Genomic DNA, 22,351 nt, shown 5'->3' on the forward strand with positions numbered 1-22,351 from the left:
GTTGATAGTCCAAACAAAGGTTTGCTACATAAATGAATAAATCGGAATAGTATGCTGATAGGGCAAGCTCGAGTTTCCATTGGGCTACATGGTCTCTAGATGGAGACTCCTGATAATGATGTGGGAAAAAAAATCAAACCTGGGGTGTCTATGTGGTTGGGGGGAGGGGCTTGCTACTGGGTCCTTCAAGATTATATTTTTTTCTTTCTTCAGTTAAGTAGTTTCTTAATATTACGTTCCCAATAGGGCTAAGAAATTTTAACTGAAAACAGGAAAAAAATATTCCTTATAATAAGTAGAAATGAACACGATCATCTCTTGAACTTTTATTAAATATAGACTATTTATAAATAGCCACTTATAAAATTTTTAATCTTTATACTTTTTTTCTTAATTAGAAGCATCATTAGCTAGTAAGGCACTAAGTATTCTTATATTCCTAAAGAAAAAATCCATACATTGCCTCCAGCGAAAATTCAATCCTCCCTACTTTCCCTTGAATCTTACAAAAATGATATAATTTTTAAATTAAAGTTTCTTTACAATAGGGAATAGCCTATTCTTAAATGTCTTGAGTTCCTACACGACGGGGAGAAAGTTCATCATTGTGTTTTTTTACTAGTTGAGCATTTGAATAAATCATTTGCATCCACTGCCGGTAACAGCTACGGTCTCCATTTCCCCTAGAAGATGAAAAGCCACGAGCCACTTTTAGTCAGTTAACCAAATCGCGGGCATAAATCAATCCACTCTGGTCCTTGGTGCTTCTCGGGAGACCACGTAGGCGACCGCGACGGGCTGCCTGGCCTGATTGCTTCAGTGTCTTCAGCAGCAGAGGGTTAGACACATGCGCACCGCTGGTCTCTTTGTGTGCACCAGGAAGGGCTTGGCGTCGATTTACACTTCCTAACGGGGCAAAGACCTGGAGTGCCAGCGTGTGCTTAGGAATAAAAATGCACTGTAAACACAGCCATTGAAATACATAATTGTCTTGCCCCGTTTGCCTTCTTCCTTGGGAGCGTCCCCACCGCCCTTTCCCGGTGTCCAGTTTGGGAGTGGAGACTAAGAGCCCCAGAATAAGGAGCCGCGTCCTCAGGAATCCGGCTCCCGGTACCCGGCAGACGCGGGCCCAGGGAACGGGGTGGGAGCGGCTCGGGGAGCCGGGGGCGGGAGCAGCTCCCCGCCTGAGTGGCGAGTGATGGAGCGCGTCTTGCGAGCATCTTCCAGCCCAGCCACCCCGCGGGCCAGGGGGAGGGAGCGGGCCCGGCGAATCGGCCCGCCCCGCCGTCCCTCCCCTCCCCCTGCGCCGGGGAGCCGCGTTGGTGCGCTCCGGCCAGCTGTGCGCCGCCGAGTGAGGCGCCCGCCCGTGGGAGCTGCTGGGGGCGGTGGCGCGCTGGGGGCGCCCGCAGCTGGCTGCGGGGGCGAAGGTGAGGACCCGCACGCCCAGGGCGGGCGCTGCTCCGGGCGCAGGGCTGCGTTCCCAGTCCGCGGGCGCCCTGCCACCCACCCCGCGTCCCCGCCGGCCGGAGCTCGGGGGGACCCGGCGGCGCGGCTGCAGGCGGCGGCTGGCTGGATGCGAGACCTGCGCGGACCTGGCAGCGGACAGCGGCTCTCTACTCGCAGAAGCCGAACGCGCTGGCCATGGCCTCCAACTTTAACGACATAGTCAAGCAGGGCTACGTGAAAATCCGCAGCAGGAAGCTGGGGGTGAGTTGCTCGCTCGGCTTTCTTCTTCCCCTATACCCGCTTGGCGCGGCTGGCTGTGCGGGAGGGGGGGGCGGGGAGAGGTGACCCGCGCGGAGACAGGGGCAAAGAGGGACCGGGCCTCCCGCAGACAGCCCGCTTGTTGCTCCGCGGGGCTGGGGGCCTGCACCTGCCTGGGGGAGGGGTGCTGTGCACACCGGGGAGAGGGCTTGTCCACAGCCGAATGTGCCAAGGGCTGGTTTGGACCCAGACTGAGAAGTCCTGTAGGCGACAGGGACTGTCAGTTCCGAGATGAACGTACCCCGGAGGGCAGATTATGTACAGTGCAACCCACAATGGTCTCCTCTCAAAAGTGTGTGCCTTTCGGGTAGCACTGCTCTGTGGTGGGAGGTGGGCAGATGCTCCTGTGTGTGTATTTAGAATCACCATTGTCTTCCCAAAAAGCCCATTTTGAAATTCTCTTTGATGTCTAACCGGTGCCGTGTGTCCCCGCCGGCAGTTGCCAGCGAGTTTAGTGAGCCCAGAACAGTCACCCACTGGCTGGCTCCCTGGCCGTGTGTGCGCCCCGACAGGTGTACCTGCACCCGTATATAGGTAGGTGTGTGCTCACGGCTGCTGGCACGGGAGCTTTCGCGACAGCAAAGTTTATGGAGACCTTTTTAGTCTTTCTTGAAAGATGCTCTGCCTGACTTGGGACAGAAACAGTGTAGACCTTGAAGGTTCAAAACTTCTCTAGTGACCAGACGAGGTAAGAAGGACGTGTTGATGCTCTTAGAGGACCTGGGGTGTGCACAGGAGCCGGCAGGAGAGGAGGGGCGGTACCTGGACCAAGAGCCGCCCAGACTCGGCCGATGAGGGGGCGGGGGAAGGTCGAGGGACCCGCACGAGGTCCGGGGGCACGCCGAGTGGGAGGTGGGCACTGGAACCAGAAGGAAAACTCCAGTTGGGGGCAAAAAGTGCCCGTTTGTTTTCTTTTTCTTTCTTATTTGGATTCCGGGGATGTCTCTACCTCACTGGTCTCAAAGTTCCAGTTCTGAAAGCTCCGGACTCCCGGGGCAAAGCGGCCTTGGACGTGAACATTCCTTGCGTTCCCGTCTGAATGGAGGAATAATACTACAACTTGGAGTGGGAGGGAAGGAGGGAAGAACCTCGTTCATTTTGTCACTCAAAAAATTATACATATATATATATATATATATATATATATATATATATATATATATATATATATAAAGAGAGAAAGAACTAAATATATCTTTAGAAAATTGAGCCGAGTCCCTAAAAGAGGAAGGATCACGGAGCATCCAGAAGTGTCTTTGTGGGGAGCTGGTGGACGCAGGGGTTGGAGGCAGGAGGAAGAGAAAAGGCAGGCTTGCCTTTTTGTGCTGCCTTTGCTGGGTTTCACGTTCAAGGCGCAGACTGTACCCCAAGGACACAAGGGGCCCATTCTCGAATTTCGGCAGATATGTAGAAGCCGGGAGTACGACACTGGGTGACTACAAAGTCCCCTGCCCCTAGCCTGGCGCCGGGGGAGACGGGATGCAGACCCTCAGAGGGTTTCAGGAGCTGCACCTGGGTAGAAGAATGCGCCTCATTCTTTCCCCGGGAGCTAAGGAAGAACGCACGTGAAAAGCTGTAATTGTCAGGAGGCTGATGGCTTCTCGCACTCGGGACGCGGTGTTCAAATCTGCCACCCGCACAGCCATCAGCCAACAAAGGACGTGCGGAGCTAGAGCTGGAGGGAGAACCCTTTCAGGAAGTTGACCTTTGAAGCTCTTTCCTCTCCCACACGATGCTTATTCATCCTTCTCTGTCTTCTCGGTCTTGGAATCTTAATTGTGTCGGACACCTCAAGCGTTATAAGCTCATGGATGATTTAAGTCCCCCGGGGAGCTATGTATCTGCTTTCACAGAGTCACCGTGAACGTGAAAATGAGACTAAGGAATATAACACTGAGAACCCTCCTCCTTGCGAAATTGGCCCCGGAGTCTATAGGATTCCTCCCCCACGTGAGCTTTCCAGGATCGCTTACAGTAATAACTGAATATGCAGCTGAACTAAAAGGTAGAATGCAAGGAAAGAACATTGAACTCTTCTTGGGTAACTATGGCATTCGCAGCCTTTGAAACGTCCTTTTAGAGCACCATTTCCCCTTAAAGATGTGTGCAAATGTATAGTATTGACGTTTTCAAAGCTGCGCTTTCCATACTCACTGTTCAGAGCTATGCCTTTGTAAAGGAGAGGTTTCACAGAAAACAATAAAAGCATGTTTATAGGCAGATTAATTGCTTTTGTCTTCTATTTCTACTTGAGAACTGTGAACTTCACAGAGTTTGCTGTTGAAACAGTTTTGTTTTCATCTTAAACCAAAATATTAAGCTAAATTAACTTTAACTCTTCGGGGGAATATTACTTATTTAAAAAAAAAACTTTGGAGACATTTCTATTCAGAATATTCTAGTAGTGTTCGGAAGGGTGAATTCAAATAACAAAACTTAACACACGTGGTTCTGTGAAGCTTAGTAAGTTAAGTGGGTCCCATGAGATAATAAAACTCTAAGCAAATATTGTTGGCCTTAAAAATGAAATGTACAGTCATGCCCCAAATCATAGGTATAGGAATTATGTAATCATATTTCATTTTCATACTTAATAATACATAGTACTAATTTTATGGACTCAGAACTATGGACTTTTCCAAATAAAATATTTTAACTCAAAAGATAAGTAATGATTCTTTTATGGTTTAGGTTCAAAATGAAATTTAGGTTCAAAAATAATTCTAATGAAATGTGCACAGGTATTTGATTTGTTATGGACTGAACTCATGCTTTCAAAAACCAAATTTTATAATACCGTATTTCCCCGAAAATAAGACCGGGTCTTATATTAATTTTTGCTCCATTAGGGTCTATTTTCAGGGGATGTCTTATTTTTTTCATGTACAACAATCTACATTTATTCAAATCCAGTCATGTCATCTTCTTCTGGAACATCATAACATACTAAATGCCTCCATCTGGCTGAGATCTTAACTGGGACTTATTTTGGGGTAGGTCTTATTTTCGGGGAAACACAGTATGCTAATGGGGGGAAAAGCCTGAGTATGAGGCCAGTTGTGTCAGAGACTGTTATGACATGAAAATATATTTTGAGATGAAATGTTCTAATGTACCCTTTACTCCTCACAAGTAGTGCTTAGTATTATGCTGAATGAGGGCAGAAAAATGTTTCTTGCCCTCTAGGCAATGGGTCAACTCCCATAGGAGGGCTTCCGGGTTGATGTGGTTGAAAGGGCTCTTGTCACCTGTCTTCTTACAGAACCTAGTGCTACCTGTTGAGGATAGTTGCTTAGCCAACTATTTGGACAAAGTACTAAGTGTTAATTTCTTTCTTTCTTTCTTTCTTTTTTTTTGTATGTTTGTTTTGAAATTTGTCTTAACTCATTAATCAACTTTTCTTCCATTTAGGAAAATAATTTTGAGAAAAAAAACCAGAATCATTTTCCTGAGTTTTACTCTTGTCTTTAAAAATGTTTATTAAATCATTAAATTTTACAGGTATTAAATCATTAAAAGTATAATGACATGACTCATGGTCATTTCTTTAAATTCTGCCTTAATTTTTCATTACATCATATCACTGTTTCTATAAATATATTGTTTTCCTTTTGCAGGATTTAAAAGCCTTTACAATTGTTTAGTTCCTCTGGCCATCTTACTTGTTGGTTGCATGACTGGTGTTATTCACAAGGTAGCATGGTGGCCAGTATTTTTTTTTTAAGGGTACCTAAAACCACTAATAAAAATAAAGCATAACAAAAACGTATGGGTCAATATTGTTTCTGTCTTAGCCTTAGATCTATTTTCTTCTGACCACTGATGGGTTACATTTAGTGAGTAAGGCAAATATTACAAAATAACCAACTTGTTTTGGGTTGGCAGATAAACTGGGAACTCAACCACTGAAACCATTAATAACTTTATAAATGGCTGATAGACTTTATCAATGGAGCAAAAGTAAATGCAGCATTATAGCGTGACGTCATCATCACCGTCATCGACATCACTGGGCAAATTCCAGACTGCCACAATTGGACTAATTCTAGACTCAGTCCTCACCCCTCACATCATTGTAAGGAATTCTGTGCAACTACACCAATGGGAATAGTCACAGGAACATTGTACACAGGCAAATAGTATTTTACTCAAGGTTTTTTCTATTTCTTTCTCCAAGTCAGGTGAGGAATTATATTGGTTTGTGTGGACGTCAAAGGAGAGTCTCAGGATAGAGTGGCATCTACACATTCAACAAATGAGCCCATGCTCGTGGAACATGTACTGTTTTTCAGGTGGTAAATGCTAGTGTGTGTGTGTGTTCTGGAGTCATGTTTCATTGTCAGGCTTATTAACAATAAATACCACTTATGTCACTCCTACTCATATTACATTAGGCCGGTAATAGTCACTTTGCCCCAACCTGGCTGCAAGGGAAGTGGGAAAACGCAGAGGACCACGCCATCATGTGGAATGCTGAGCACCAACTCGATGAGCTGAACGTGTGTTCAGGATTTTCTCCTTTGCATCGTCTCCATCTTTTTAAAAATGAATTGTGAATTTATCTACATGTTGCCCTGTCTCCCTCCTTGATTAAAGCCTCAAGACACCTCCATTCCTGGCTTAATTATTGATCTCCTTCCAGAAATTCTCGGAGTTTTCCTGTCCTACAAACACTTTCCTCTGATGATGGAAAAGAGTAGTTTTTCGTGAGAGACATTTATGAAAATTTACCTCTTTATAGAAACTCCCCATTAATATAAGTGGAAATTTTTAAGTGTGCATTTGCATATATTTTTGGTTGATTGGGGCATTTTAAAATTTCTCTGGTGTCACAAATCTCTAGGAACTACTTTGTGAAGAGAGATTATATCTTTTTAATTAAATGTATTGGGGGTAACATGTTAATAACATTATATAAGTTTCAGATTGTATCTTATATGACATACATTAACAATTTGCCAAGAATTAGATGCAATAAATATATTTAAGATAAAATGTATAATTTATAATTAATAATTTTGACCATTCAAAAATTCAAAAGAACTTTCAGGATCATTACTTCTGATATGAATTCTCAATCTATGGCTTTAAGATGTAGAAGTTGTATTGGGTGCATTTAAATCTTTATTCATTCTAGAATATTGTGTATCTTCGGCAATGCTTTCTAAAATGGGTCCATTTTATCCATGGTTATTTATCTTTTATCTTTTTCTCATTAAATATGGATTTAGACTGTATGAAAATTCTAATTATTTGAACTATTTTAATTTTAATTTTTAATTTGTGGTGATTTATGTCTATGTTTAACACCATGTACACATGCCACTTATTTCTGTATCTATCTGTGTATCTCTCTGTCTGTCTGTCTATCAGTCATGTATCTATACCCCTATCTGTCTATCTCTCATCTATTGATATATCTACAAAAATTCCTAATTCTTAGAATTTTCGAGTAGAGAAAGGTCTTATAAAGCTTCTATCCAATCCCTATATATTAATGTATTTACAACTGTATGTTTGTGTATGACATTTTAGGTATTCTTAGAAACCCTGTTACCTACATTACTGGCATTTTTTGTTTTCTTTTTTAAAAAACCTCTATGGGCGCAGATGGGCCTGCCTGATGTGCTTCGAATTTTCAAGACTTAAAGCCAAAAACAACAAAAATGAAAGTAAGCCTAACTTAAAAACCAAACCCAGACAATTTGCTGGATTTCGGTATTTAATGATCACGTCTGTGCAATACCTGAGGGAAGCAGTGAGATATGAATCCACATGTCAGTTTTCATCTTGATAGATTTGCACATGACTGCCGGCAAGGTGAACCTTAAAAGACTGTGTTGTCTCAGATAACAAAGATTATGCGCAGTACTTAGGGACATCTTTCAAACCACTGAAATAAATTGTGAGTAGGGTAATTATACAGTGGTCTTTGCAATATTTACATTCCCAATTTCTTTACATGTCTTTCAGAAGTGCTTAATAATGGTTGCTATTTTGGATCAGTCTGAAATAACATGAAGGAAGTGGTTTAATTTGAAACCTTTGTGTTTTAAATAGGTGTCATCTTTTTGAAGTATTTTTGTTGTAATGTACTGTTCTGTTTGGATCATAATAAGCCATGTGAATTCTATTGAGTAGGACTATTAAGTATTCATATATTTGGCCTGTTTTTATTTATAGTCACGTCATTTTAGAAACCATGGAAGACAAAAATCAGGCAATACAAGAAAATTACCTGTGTTTTTACTGTCTACAGATCATCTCTAGATTTGGTAAATTTTGAAGTGCTATTTTTAAGGAAAAAGTAATGTCTATCGAATGAGACAAACGAACTAAAGACAGGCTATAATTTCTTTATTCTCCGTTTTATTGCTTTTGCCTTACTTTACGCACAGTATTTTCTTTTTTCTTCAAGCTCTGGTACCTTTGTCCAGAGAGTGTTCAAGAATTCTAGGTAGAGAACATTTTCATCAATTTTGTGTATAAATCTCCATTAGTTATATTTTAAGACATAGAACGGGATTATTGCCTCATTCATTTATATATTGTAACAACACCATTCCTCAATGAGAATATTTTGACTTAACAGTAAAATGACTGAGAGGGCAAACACTTTAAAGTTCAATTTGAAGCTTCATAATAATAGGATAATCATGTCGCATTTTGGTGTACCCTAAATTTTACAGCTTATAAAGAATTTTTACATGTATTGTATCATTCAGTATGCTTTGGAAAGTATGTTTAACTTTACTCCCATTTTACATATACACTAAAATCCCAAAAGAGTAAAATGAATCAGCCAGAGTTACAGAGACATAGATTGGGTTTGTGTGTAGGAATGTGTGTGCTCAAGTCCACATTTTATAACTTCAAGTTCAGTTGTGACGGTTTCCTCTATGCAGTATACATACTCGTATGTAAACAGGTAGCATCGCAGTTATATCTACTATTCAAAGCACACATGTTTTCTTTAATTGGTAATGTAATGTAAAGGTAATATCATTCACTCTATTCAGTAAGTTATTTATATTGCAGATAAAGAGCTGTTGGCAGGTGGGAGATGGTAGAAACATGTGAAGGTAATCAAAAGTTACAAACTTCCAGTTATAGGTCCCTAAATTCTAGGGATGGCATGTGTGCATAGTGACTATAGTTAACAGTACTGTACAGTGTATTAGAAAGTGTCTACGAGTTCTCAACCAAGAAAACATCACAGGACAAAAATCGTAACTGTGAGGGGATGAATGTTAACTAAACTTATTGTGGTAACCATTGCATACATCAAATCTTTAGGTTATATACATTAAACTTATACAATGTTATATTTATTCAATAAAACTGGACAGAAATTGCTCGTTAGTGAAAGAATGTATGCCATAATGAGGAGATACTATACAGATATTTCTCCAGTGCTCTTTGAATGGACATGATTTTATTTTCATTGTACCATCTAAAAACCAGCAGATTTCTCATTTCAAGAAAGAAAATAGGCTCCAAAATCCAGCTGACAGTGTCTAGGTAGAATTTAAACATTTTTTAAAAATATGTTTATTTATTTTAGAATCACCTTTGAAAAAACTGATCTTTCAGTTAAAGTGGTTATATAAGGGATTATGTTTAAATTAACTTAATGAAAAATAAGTACATTTAAAGACAAATGAAAGTTTCAAACATAGGAAAGATTTGCTGGGATTTGGCAAATCAAACATCAGTGTGTGGTGAGATGGTCGTGGCATGAATAGCATGATAGTGTTAGCTAATGTCTGAATACTGGGCGGTAGAGAACTCTACGGAGACCTCTACCTGGGAGGCGGGGTTGTTTGTTTATGGTGATGCTTGCTCCTTTCAAAGGACAGGAATTGAAATAGATACCCATAAAATTATGTTCCTTTTCATTCCAGTTCCAGTAGTTTTTAAAATTGGCTATATGCCGTTCTCTTACTTATATGTGTACATTTTTAAGACATATGACATGTATAAACGTGCAGTTACTTTCCTCCTCATGATTTTTTCTTTGCACATATGAAATTGCTTTTCTCTGACCATTCATTATCTTTTACAGTATGTATGTATGTATGTATACGCCTGTGCATAGGTACACATATATATGCATACATGTGTAATCTAGTATATGTTATATATTAAACATAATATGTATATATTTCCAAATGGGATGTTAGTATTCATACACATTGAATTTTTATCCTTCCTAAAAATGAATACTACCAGCTCCCATCCCGCCAGGAAAAGAAAGTGTTCAAAAAATGTCTTAATAGCATCCAAGGCAAATTTTTGTTGTATAAATTGTTACATGTTCACATTATTCTCTATTTGGAAAAAATATTTAATATTAGTCCAAAATTGAAACTCAGCATATCTTTCACAAACTATAGAACTTTTAAAGGTTGGCAACCAGTTAGAAAAAATTCTGTATTTATCTCTATTTGCATAAGTCTAGTAAAATTTTTCACATACTATTCAAGAAAAAGAATAAAAGCATACTTTTTACATATTGGCATTTACTTTGAAAAATATACATTTTCATTTACCTTGCTAGGAACGAGGAATACATCTCCCTGAATGCTCTAAGGACCCTGGGGCTCTGCCATTGGACAGTAACTGTGTCACTTTACTGGTGATGTTTATAGCCTTCATTACGCTTTGGAATCATGAAGTATTAGCCTGGTGAGTCTTCTAGACAAAAGTACATCCATCTAGTGCCAAATCAGGATACTGAATTTAACTGTAAGCTACCAAATGTAGGTATGTAAGTATGCAATGCATTCTTCTACATATTTAAAATAACTGTTTAAAACTCTGAAGGCTACTTAACACATACTGTTGCTTTCTGATACTTTGGATCATTAGTCCGCTAGTTTTAAAAAATGGCCTCGGCTCTGACTACCTCTCGAGCTTGGGCTTTTCCTCACTGATTTGATCGGGCTGGGTTTTGAGCATGGATATGCTTTTAAAGTTCCCCAGGGGTTTGTAATGTGGTGCTGCAGGTGATAACCATTGCCATACAGTGAGGATTTGGGGGAAATAAAGAAAATGTGTGCTATGTTAGACTACTGTAAACTACTAAAAACAGGTGTTAGTACTAAGACTTCGGAGTTGACATCCCTGAAATACAACGTTAGTTGTCCAATAAACCAGTATGGGATACTAATTTGCTGACAGGCTATAATACTTTACAATGTGAACAGAAAAAGGATGAAATAATTTCTCTGAGGGACAGAAACTCACTTCGAAAGCAATCTGGTGGGCATAACTTAAACTTTCCTAAAGACTCTGGATATTCTTTCTGTCAGCTCTCTTGATGTCCGCTGGTATTTCCACCAGCAATGTGACTCCTCCTGAAAGACTTCCTTCTTCCGGTTTGTGTATTCTAATCTAAGTAATTCGAATACCATGGCTGCTTAATTCAAGACTCAGTATGCTTTGAATGGTGTCCTAATGGTTTCCCCTATTGGAGATTCAATGCTTCCGACTTTATTAAAGAACACACGTCTATAGCTCAGAGGTCATTTTTATTTTGCACAGGTCTGCATTTATGGCTATGCAAAGCACTCACTGCAGTGCCCACCTCATTCCTGGTACCTAGGAAGTTTCTTCTGTTCTTTCTTTTGTTCATGGTTTCCTACTTGAGATAGGGCATGGATGGACAGGTGACAGGGGAGAGAATTGAGGCAATATATGGCAAGTACCTACTGCTTGCAGATAGAGAGTATGAACTGTTTGCAGAGAAAGGCACCACCAAGCTGAGAAATGATGAGTGAAGAAGCCTTTGCTCGGAGTTCCATGCAGAAGAAATAGCAGATGTAAACAATATGCGTCTGGGTAGGTGTGGAACGTTGTGGTAACAGCCTAGAATGACCAGACTTCATGTCAATTATATGACCAGAGTTTGTGCTAGTAACAGATGAAACAACCTAGTGGAGAAGTCTTCACCCGGGATGACAGAGTAATCATTTCTACTAGATCAATTGAGTGATGCAAAAGTAGAACCAATGCAAACCAGGGCATCTACTGTCCAAAGACAATTGCCTCATCAAGCCACTTTAATGATTTCAGGGATCACTTATGGTCACTTAGTCTTAAATCTGGTTCTCCAGGCCTTTCTTCCCAATTTGAAGTCGTGAAAAATTTCATAAATCTCTTCCTGTCTAAGCCAGCCAGTGTCAGCTTCTATTACACCTAATAGCAACTAATACACCCTATGGATAAAATGACATTATTGGAAGTGACCCAATTAAAGTTAGAAGTCATATACCAAAATAATTTTTTAGTCATGAATGTTAAATAGTTGTTCTGAACAGCATGTAGACACGAGAATTCGTTTACTCTTGTGGTCACTCCTGGCTCAGACATTTAAAGCATCATTAGTGAACTCTTCTGTTCACTCATGGAGAAGTGTTGAAGCTCCAATGGAAGCACACATTCAGATCATGTCACTAAGAAAAAGTTTGTTTTGAAGGAGAGACCCACCCAATGAATTTTTGACAAAGGTGCAAAAAGAATTCAGGCAAGGGAGGATACCTTTTCAACGAGTCTTGCTGGAGCAGGTGCACATTCTAGGCAAGATAAGGAACCTCAACCTAAGCCTCACACCTTGTAATCCAAAATAAATCATGAATTTCAATGGAAAAAGTAAAATTATAAAATTTCTAACAAGATATATAAGACAATGTTTGGGAACCAAGACTAGGGAGAGAGTTCTTAAACTTGCCATCAAAAGCATGATCCATAAAAATGAAAACAATGAAAAATTGCCTCATCAAAATCAGAAACTTTTGCTCTGTGAGTCTGTTAAAAGATTGAGAACAAAAGCTATGGACTGGGAGAAAATACTTACAAATTATATAAGAAAGGGCTAGTGCAAAAAACAAAAACAAACAGACAAAAAAACTCATAATTCTATAGTAAAATTAACAACAATAATTCAATTAGGTGATTGGCAAAATACATGAACTGACATATCACAAAAGTTCATATGCCTATGACAAGCACATGAAAAGATGTTTAATACTATTAGGGAGATGCAAATTAAAACCACCGTGAGATAGCAATACATACGTATTAGTAAGGCTAAAATGAAAACCAGTGACACCACCAAATGCTGGCAAGAGACGACAGAGACACTGGACCACTCACACATGACTGTTGGGGATGTGAAATAATTCAGACACTCTTGAAAACAGTTTGGCAGTTTCTTAAACTAATTATGCCACCACCATACGACCGTTAATTTCACTCCTAGACATTTATCCCAAAGGAATGAGAACAGTTCACACACAAACCTATACACCAATGTTCATAGCAGCTTGATTGAACTTTCCCCAGACTGAAAGCGAACGAGATGCCCATCATTGTGAGTGGTTAAACCGTGGTGCATGCGTATCCCATTTCAGGATCAGCAACAAAAAGGACAGAACCATTGATGCACGCAATGGTGAATCCCCAGAGAATTGTGTTAAGTGAGTGAAAAAACAATCCCCGAAAGTTATACACTGTGATTTCATTGGCATAACACTCTTGAGATACAAACTTACAGAAGTGAAAAACAGATCAGTAGCAGGCAGGGGTGATGGGCAGGGAAGAGAGAGGGGAGTGTGTGTGTGTGTGTGTGTGTGTGTGTGTGTTGACAGAAGGACAATGTGACAGGTACTCGTGGTGATGGAAATTCTCTGTGTCTTCACTGTGTTAATGTCGAATCCAGTTGAAATATTGGACTATAGTTTTATAAGCTGTTCCCATAGCAGGAAACTAAGTAAAGGGTATGCAAGGTCACTCTGTATTATTTCTTACAACTGCATTTGAAACTATAATTATCTCAAAATAAAAATGTTTAATTGAAAAATGTAAGGGGGCATTAAAATACATCCCTTGTTTACAAAAATAATAAGTGGCCTTTGGGGGCACAGTTATAGTGGGAGTAGTTTAGAAAAATTGAAGGACCACCATCTTCAGCATTAGCTAGCCCGGATTTAATTAGTAACAGCTAATCATAATTGTGTAACCTGTGGGAAATATAAAATACCTCTGAGCCTCACTTTTCTTATTTGTAAAACGGGGATAAAAACACCAACCTCACTGTCTTTTGTTAACATTAAGTGTATTATTTACAACGTCTAAAACAGTGCTTGGTTTGTGATGCTCAAGACCCTTGAAAGGTAGAACTTACACATACTGCCAGCTTCCTGGGACAGCCCTTTGAAAGGAACAGACGTCTGTGCAGCCCTTCTGGGTTCCATGAACAAAGAAAGATGATTGTGAGTAATGCCACAGCAAACATAGGGAGGCAGACATCTCTCCAAGATCCTGATCTTTATTCCTTTGGATAAATACCCAGAAGTGGGATTGCTGGGTCATATGGTAGTTCTAGTTTGAATTTTTTGAGGAACCTCCATACTGTTTTCCATAGTGGCTGCACCGATTTACATTCCCACCAATGGTAGACAAACATTCCCTTTTCTCTATACCCTCACCAATACTTGCTTGTTGGTATATTGATGATGCCCATTCTGACAGGTGTGAGGTGCTCTCTCATTGTGGTTTTGGTTTGCCTTTCTCTGATGACTAGTGGTATTGAGCATCTTTCATGTACCTGTTGGCCTTTTATAATGGCTTCTTTGGAAAAATGCCTAAGTCCCTTGTCCTTTTTTATTAATCATGTTGTTAGGGTTCTTGCTATTGAGTTGTATGAGTTCTTAACATATTTTGCATACTCACCCCTTATCAGATATATGATGTGCAAATATTTTCTCCCATTTCATAGGTTGTTGCCTTTTCATTTTGTTGATGGCATCTTTTGCTGTGCAGCAGCGTTTTCATTTCATGTGGTCTTCTCCCTTCGAATTGTGAAAAATATAAATGTTGGTCATTTTGCAGCTGCAGTTTGCATTGTCTGTGAAATGAGATTTACATAAGCTACATTTGCCCATAGGACACCTTAATTGGTGGGAGCCAAGTGGCTCGAACACTCCGTTGACCCCAGAAACAAAGCAATGCAAAACATTTCTGCCTTTGATTTTGAGCTCTAAATGAGCCACCTCGTCCAAATTTTAGAAAACACCATTATTTAGCAGGAGATAACATTTCAGTAGCATTTCAATGAAATTTAATTTTGTATGTCCAGTGAGTGACCACTTGGCTATATTCCCATCCAAAGTGTCATTAGCTGTTTTGATACTTACGGTGATACCTAGACACAGCTCCTTTTTAAATGATAATATAAGTGCCCAGAATATAAAGTGAATAAAGTCCCAAATAAAACATCGAAGAAGTTTCAGTTGCTCTGCTTTCTGTTGACAGGTTAATTTCAGTACCTGCATAGAAAGTGAAGGGTGAGCAATAAAATGACTTAAAAAAAAAAATAGCTTAACAACACCTGAAGCATTTGGACATCCATGATTCACCTAAGATTCAGAATCAATGGTAATTGCTATGCAATTGCAATCTGGACACCTTGGGCACTTTTTTTTTAGTTAAAAATACCAAAGATACATAAATACATAATCTGTATTAAGTAGAGATATATTAATATGAAATATTTAAAGGATGAAGCAGTAAAAAGAAGCAAAGGAAAAATGGGCATTAATACCTGCGAGTCCAGTTAGTCCAGTTAGTACAGGGGGGTACAGTGATGAGTAAACCCAGTACCAGACTAGTCCAACCTGGCACAAAAGAGGGCAGCGAATAAATCTTTGCTAAATTGTTAAGTTCACATTACAAACTGTGCTAGCGTGGTTTTGATTGACGTGTACAGGAGAATTGGCAGTGCCTTCCTGGAGGCACTTTGTATTTTCCTCTTTAAAAATATCAGTTGAATTGCTTTAAAAATATCAGTTGAATTGCAAGGCAAACTCTGTAGTTGGAAATATATCTTACCTAAAAGATATTATTCAATGCTTTATTTTTACAAAATATGTTGTTGTTTTTTTAACTTCACCTAAAATGATTTTCTGAGAAAGCACTATAATTTAGCTTTCTTAAGAACACACCATGCAACAACAAAAAAGGTCCAAAGTGCATTAGATTTTTGGAGGGAATAAAGTTTGGTTTACAGGCTACCTAAATTTAAAAAAAAGAAATACGTAAAATAATACTCTGAACCATTATGTTCAGGAGTACTTCTTATATTGTGATGTTTTATTTGTCTCAGTTGCGATTTTCACTATTTATGTATATATTTATTTTTAATGTCAATTGTAAAATTTCAAATAGTATATGAATTAGAACCTTCTGGTAACTTTTTCAGCAAGAGGAATTTTCCATGAAAAAGCATCCCAACAACTTGTGTTTTCATACTATTTTACAGTTTTAAACATGCTTTTACATGTAGTTCCCCTTTGAAATAGCACAGTCTTCAATAGGCAAGTCAGATATCATCTTCATATTACATGGAAGACTATGATTTTAAGGAAGGCGAGATAACACACTCTGAGGATGAAGGCTCAGTTCTTGCACACCGATTTCTAGGGCCTGAATACCTGTCCTCACCACTGCCTATATTTTCATGACAATATATTCCACTCTCACCCTAGTAGAGGCTGGCATATCTCTGAGAGCGTTCTTTGATATGGCACCCTCGACCAAGACATGGTATATTTTTCTTAACAACCTATAATAATTATGAAGCTCTTATTTTATGTAGATTTCTCCTCAGTGCAGTTTGGAACCATTTACTATCTTTGTTCTGATGCTCAGTCTCTGCTGAATGTCTCAACTCCTAACGTCAGAAGTCATGTCACCAATGGGACCTCAGATCTCTATCACTTTTCCTGTGGTGTGTGCAATCTGCCCGCCCTGAAACCCTAAAATATCCTTATCGCATTAAATATGTTTGAGAATTAAGACATTTTCTCACTTGTCTTTATTTTTAAACATGAAAAGCTTTTACAAAATAGCCCTGTATGAAAAAGTATAACTCTGAAATAGGTGTTCTTCCTTCTCGTGTATATTAATTTTTATGACATGATTTTATGACTTAAATGGAGTTGATGGATCCCATTCTCCCACCAATTACATTGTTTTTGTCTCTGAAACAACTCTCCCCAGCCATTTGCTTCAAGAAAACCCTGTATTTCAGATTGTTAACATGATTTAAGCCTCAACTCAAGGTTTCCAAGCTCTGAGCACCAGCATATATAGTGGAGAGGAAAATCTGGAAAGACCTTCAGTTGAGTCTGTTGACTTTCCAGCACTGTACTTGGTTTATAAATTGAGTGTCAAGTGCCAAAAGGCTACTCCATAGGGTTAAGCTGTATATATAATAAGATAAAATATGCAGCATGCCTGGCTCATGGTAGACCGCATGCCATTTACCTATTGATATTGGTATTTTTAAACAACAAACACTGATTTGACTTGCCCCATGAAGGAGCATCGTCATTTTGGAGTTTTTATATTTAATGTCACCTTTTTGGGACTTCACTTCTCATTGCTTTGAGCAAAATACTAATTCTTTGCTGGGTTTTGTACTTGATACAGTCAAAGGGGGAACGTGTAGTAGGATTTTAATCCAGAGCAATTGCTTCATTAAAAGTGTTATAGACGCACTAGTCTGGACAAATGATGTGCATAGGTTGCTGTGCAGGAGGGTACCGGGAACCAGCGTGGAGGTTGCTAGGGCCATCACACCTTGCCCGCACCTGCTTTGAGGCTGCCGGGCCCCCATACTTCCTCCCCTGGCGTGTTGGGCTCCTAGTCAGTTCTTTTCAGTCATTAAACATTTTTTTAAATGTCACTTCAATTTGTGTCAGATACCAGAAGCTGAGATAGTATGACTTAGGAAGCCTTCCATTTATATATACATATATATATGATATATATGATATCATATATATGATTAAAAAATGTATGATATATATGATATAAAATATATATATCATAATATATATAATATATATATATATATATATATATATATATATATATATATATGTCACCAATTTCCAGCCCTAAATACACTTCATCTGCTCAGAAGACAGAATATCTTCTGTCTGTAATATCTTCTGTAACATCTGCATGGGAGGCAAGGATCCCTGCACTGTTCCTCCACCACTTCCCACCACATTGTTCACTGGCTCCCTCATCTCCTTCCCTCCCCCCACACCCACCATTGCCAGAGTTCTCTCGATGGGCTGCTTTGTAAAAATCTTACCCTCTTTTCCTTACAATCCTTATTTAGTACTGAGCCCCACAGTTTTAGTCCCACATCTCAAAAGATTTCTCTAAAGTAGATATTTTAAACTTAATCTTACTTCCAATCTCCAGGTGTGCCTGCCCAAATTTCTAGGAATCGTTTCCTGCTTGTTACCTGTAGTGCACCCCAAGCCAATGAATGAGTCTAAAGAGAACATACTATTTTTCTTCCCAAACTCGCTACTGTGTCACATACAAAACATATGTAAGTAGATACTTCTATTAGCACTGCCGCTTTTCAAAATGATCCAGTATCAGATCTCAGAGGCAATATCGGGTCTTCCCTTCCTCTGAGGCACTACAAACAAGGAAATGTCACATTTTACTGGTGTCTCCTGGGAGTGTCATCTGTGGTCTCTTTCCAGTTGAAATTCTGCTTCCATAACTTCAGGCTCAAGTATTCGTAAGACTTCCCAATGGTTCTTTTTACTGCCTGCTCCATTTATCCTCGTATTCCTGCAAGATTAATTTTCCTGAATTTCAGTTTGAAACATGTAATTCTCCCTCTTAAGTTTTCCCATGGTTTGGCATTACCTAGAGTAATAATTAAAGTTAAACTTGTAATTCAAAGCTATCCACAATACCTACCATTGTTTCATTTAGGGATTTTTAAATTATGTAATATTTCAAACATACTGGAAATTACAGAGAATCATATTACAAACCGCCATATACAAACTACCCATATTTTGCAAATATTATCAAGTACTTTTTTTCTGATTTAATTTTTTTAAGATAAAAAATGTTGACTTGAAGACCCATTTGAACCTTTTGCTATTAACACACTCAACAGTTGTATTGAGTATTGATCTGTTACTGTTTAGATTAGTTAATTCATGTCAATGACTGCATTGCCCTGTATTGCATGAATAAACCACACTTCTTCTGTTAGTGGACATTCATAAGGTTTTTCTGTCTTTGCTATTATAAACCATGCTTGAACAAATACGCTTATATAATTCTCTGTGATCGCATGTATCCATATTCCTCCAGGGTATGTGATGTGGATATATGTAGAGTTGCTAGTTTTTAAAACATGCATATTTTCACTTTACTAGATGTTTCCAGATTGTTCACAATTGTTACAACTTATAAGCCCAGAAACAATGAAATGAGAGAAATTCTTTTATCCTCAGCAGCAATTGACATTAACATATTTCTTTAAGTTATGAATTCTTGCAAGCATACAGAGAACATAAAACTTTATAAAAAATAACTTTTTGCTATATTTTGGCTAGTAATATTCCATTGTATATATGTACCACTTCTTCTTTATCCCATCATCCATAGAAGGACACTTCAGATGTTTCCATGTCTTGGCCACCGTGAATAATGCTGCAGTGAACATCAGAGTACCTACATCTTTACAAATAAATGTTTTCAAATTTTGGGGTTAGATACCCAAAAGAGGGAATGCTGGGTTATATGGTAATTCTAGTCTTAAGTTTTTGTGGAATCTCCATACTGTTTTCCATAGTGGTTGTACTAATTTACATTTCCCTAACTTTTAAGCCTGTTTTACTTTGTTTAAAATTCTTCATGGCCCTAAGCTTAATCTGCTTTGTATTGTACTAATGATTAGATTATATAAAATAATGAGACCACAATTTATGTATAGGAGGGAATACAGATTATAAAATACAGAGCTGACATCTGTTCTAGCCCAGTGAATGGCAGGATCAATATGTAAACTCCAACAAAATTTTTACCTTCTCACAATTAATACAGGGGCCCACAATTTTCAGTCTGTTGATTTATGGATATTATATACTTTTTTAAATAAATCTCCTACTGTTGGACTCCCCTCAGTCCTTGGATAAGGTCTTAGAAGTGGAATTATTGGGTCAAAGTTATGTATTTTTAAATTTGAGATAATTGTGCATAAAAAGTTTATATAAAAGTTACAAAACTGGTACAGAAAATTCTATATACCCTTCATCTAGTTTTCTTTTATGTTAATATCTTACATAACATAGAGTAATTATCTTAAGTTTTTACTTTATTACATGTATTAAAAACAGCATTCTGCTTTGAAACATTGTGCTTCTTTAAAACCACAGCCAATAAATTATAGGAGTCTATATAAATTATAATAACCAAAAAAAAGAAAAGAAAATGAGAACTTGAAAATATATTAAAATTGAACACTGAGACATTCCATAATATAGTGTATAATTAGTGAAAATTTCTCCCCAAAATTATTACACTGAACAAGTTCATCATTGCAATCCTTCTAAAATGATAAAAGATAGCAGACCTATAGATAAACTGAGTGAAAGAGTGAAGACTAAGCTAATTTTTTATATATAATACTATTTTGAGAAAAGAGAGGGAACAGATATGCGTATTTCTGTATTTCAACAGTTTTGATATGTAAAGTTAATCTTATTTACAGTTTAGTTAATTAAATGCTGACTAGTATTAGTGCTAGCAATAATACGTTGTCAGTGTTTATGCCTAGAAATTAGTTTTCAAATTTATAAGTTTAAACTCTCCCTCAAAAAAACAAAAAAAAGAAAAAAAAAGAAAAAAGTTATTAAAGGAAGAAAATAAAATTTTATTTAAAACACATATTAATACAATTTTAACATGTTCATTAACAAACACTTATTTGGTCATGCTTCAAACATATATAATGAATAAAGCTAAAGAGGACCTCCCTGGGATTTCAAAATTAAAGATGAAGTGAGTATGCATTATATTTTCTGGTCAAATAAGTGTTATTAAATCAAGGCTCTAAGGCAGTGGACATGTCTGCTTGACTTCAGAACACTATTTGCTTGTTTTAATGGTTTTCTTTGTTGCAAAGTCATAGGAGTGGCAGTTTGTGAAAACTGTGGTATAAGTACAATTACAGACATTGTCTTTTACTCACTCAGTTTTGTTTAAAGAGCTTGATGCTGTGTGTTCTAATGGGTTTTAATCCAGTTTGTCAATGTTGATAAAATCTGAATCAGTCTGAAGCTGGACACTGGATGTGCCATCCATAGATGTCTGCCACCTGCACCAGGCTTGGAGCTGCCTGGAAGAAGCCAAGCCGTGAACCAAGGCCAGCTGTTGCTAGTGCTGGGTTTAGGGCTGCTCAGCAAGAGGTATGAGACATGCAGAGGCCAAATACTGCTTGTTTGGGTTTCATGAACTTTTAAGAGAATTTAGGTGTCGTGCGGGACAGCCTGCAGGGTCTCTGCTCCCGCTCCCCACATAAGAACGCAGGATGTGGCTAGGCCAAAAAGGAACACCCATGGAGCCATAGGTAGGGGAGTCATACCACTATAGTCTCACTGGAGGCTGGGTTCACATGACGTGCGACCTGCTGTCCGCTTTGCTGCCAACCGACCGACTCTCCTCGACTCTCCTTGACTTCCCAACGTAGTTGCGGCAGTTATATTAGTGGCCAGTGGCTCAATGGTTACAGCTGACAGCCAACTAGCCACAGCTGACAGCCATCTACTACCCGAGCCAGCACCTGTCTACATGAGGCTGAGAGCCTGGAAACTGCTCTTTGGGGCTCTGTCCCCACATTAGGAAAGTCTACAGCATCAGCTAAAACAGTCCATTTGTATGGAAAAGCCACTGGAAGTGGCTTGGGTGGGACCAAAACTTGGGTGGGGCAGGGTCTCTGGGAATCATAAGGGTGGGCGAACATTGTTATCCAGGTTGATGGAGATTCATATATGATGCCCACCTGAGTCTGTAGGCCTGGAAGGGGGAGGAATCAAAAAAGAAAAATGGTTTCCACCAGCACTTTTGTCTCGGAGAAACCTGCCCCTCCATCCCTTGTCCTGGAGCCAAAAAACTCAGTTCCTCCCTGTATGTCACTGGATCCTTTGGAGCTGCTGTCGCAGCCCTGAAGCTCTGAGTGGGTGAGTCTGTCAATGAGTAAGTCTGTGCACAGCCTTTTAGAAGGAGTGGCTGGGACTCCAGCTGCCCTCTGTCTCACTCAGTCACAATCTCAGCTGGTTTTCACAGCCAGAAATGGTGGGGTTTTCTCTCCCTGGCACTGGAATCCTGGCGCAGGGAGTCTGGTGTGAGGCTGGGAACCCTTGTTCCTGGTGGGGGAGGAACCTCTGCAGTCGAGTTATCTATCCCTCCTTATTTTTAACCACTACACATGGGTGTGGGACCAGCCGGTTCTTCATCTCTGCTCCTCCTACCAGTTTTGACGTGGTTTCTTCTGTATGTTCTTGGTGGTAGGACTTTGGCTCAGCTAGAGTTCAGTTGATTTGATGGTGGTTTTGTAGTTTAGCAGTAATTTTGTCGTGGTTGTGAGAGGAGATGAGCACAGTGTTTACCTACTTGACCAGAAAATCTTGACCAGAAAATCTTCACTTCAGATTTTCTATACTCTGCAAAGTGTTGCCAACACATAGTGAACCTC

The 22,351-nt window shown here is 39.1% G+C and overlaps 1 protein-coding gene across 1 annotated transcript in view; it reads left to right on the plus strand.

The window, feature by feature from the left end:
* The first annotated feature begins 1,461 nt into the window (after positions 1–1,461).
* Positions 1,462–22,351, plus strand: part of DOK6 (docking protein 6) — a 289,477-nt gene continuing 268,587 nt past the window's right edge. Inside the window, exon 1 of the mRNA XM_033087784.1 lies at positions 1,462–1,707. Coding sequence (XP_032943675.1) covers positions 1,642–1,707 — 66 coding nt within the window. The 5' untranslated portion in view covers positions 1,462–1,641. The remainder of the gene's footprint in view (positions 1,708–22,351) is intronic.

This window comes from Rhinolophus ferrumequinum, chromosome 19 (assembly GCF_004115265.2).
Source record: "Rhinolophus ferrumequinum isolate MPI-CBG mRhiFer1 chromosome 19, mRhiFer1_v1.p, whole genome shotgun sequence".
NCBI classification, from domain to species: Eukaryota; Metazoa; Chordata; class Mammalia; order Chiroptera; family Rhinolophidae; genus Rhinolophus; species Rhinolophus ferrumequinum.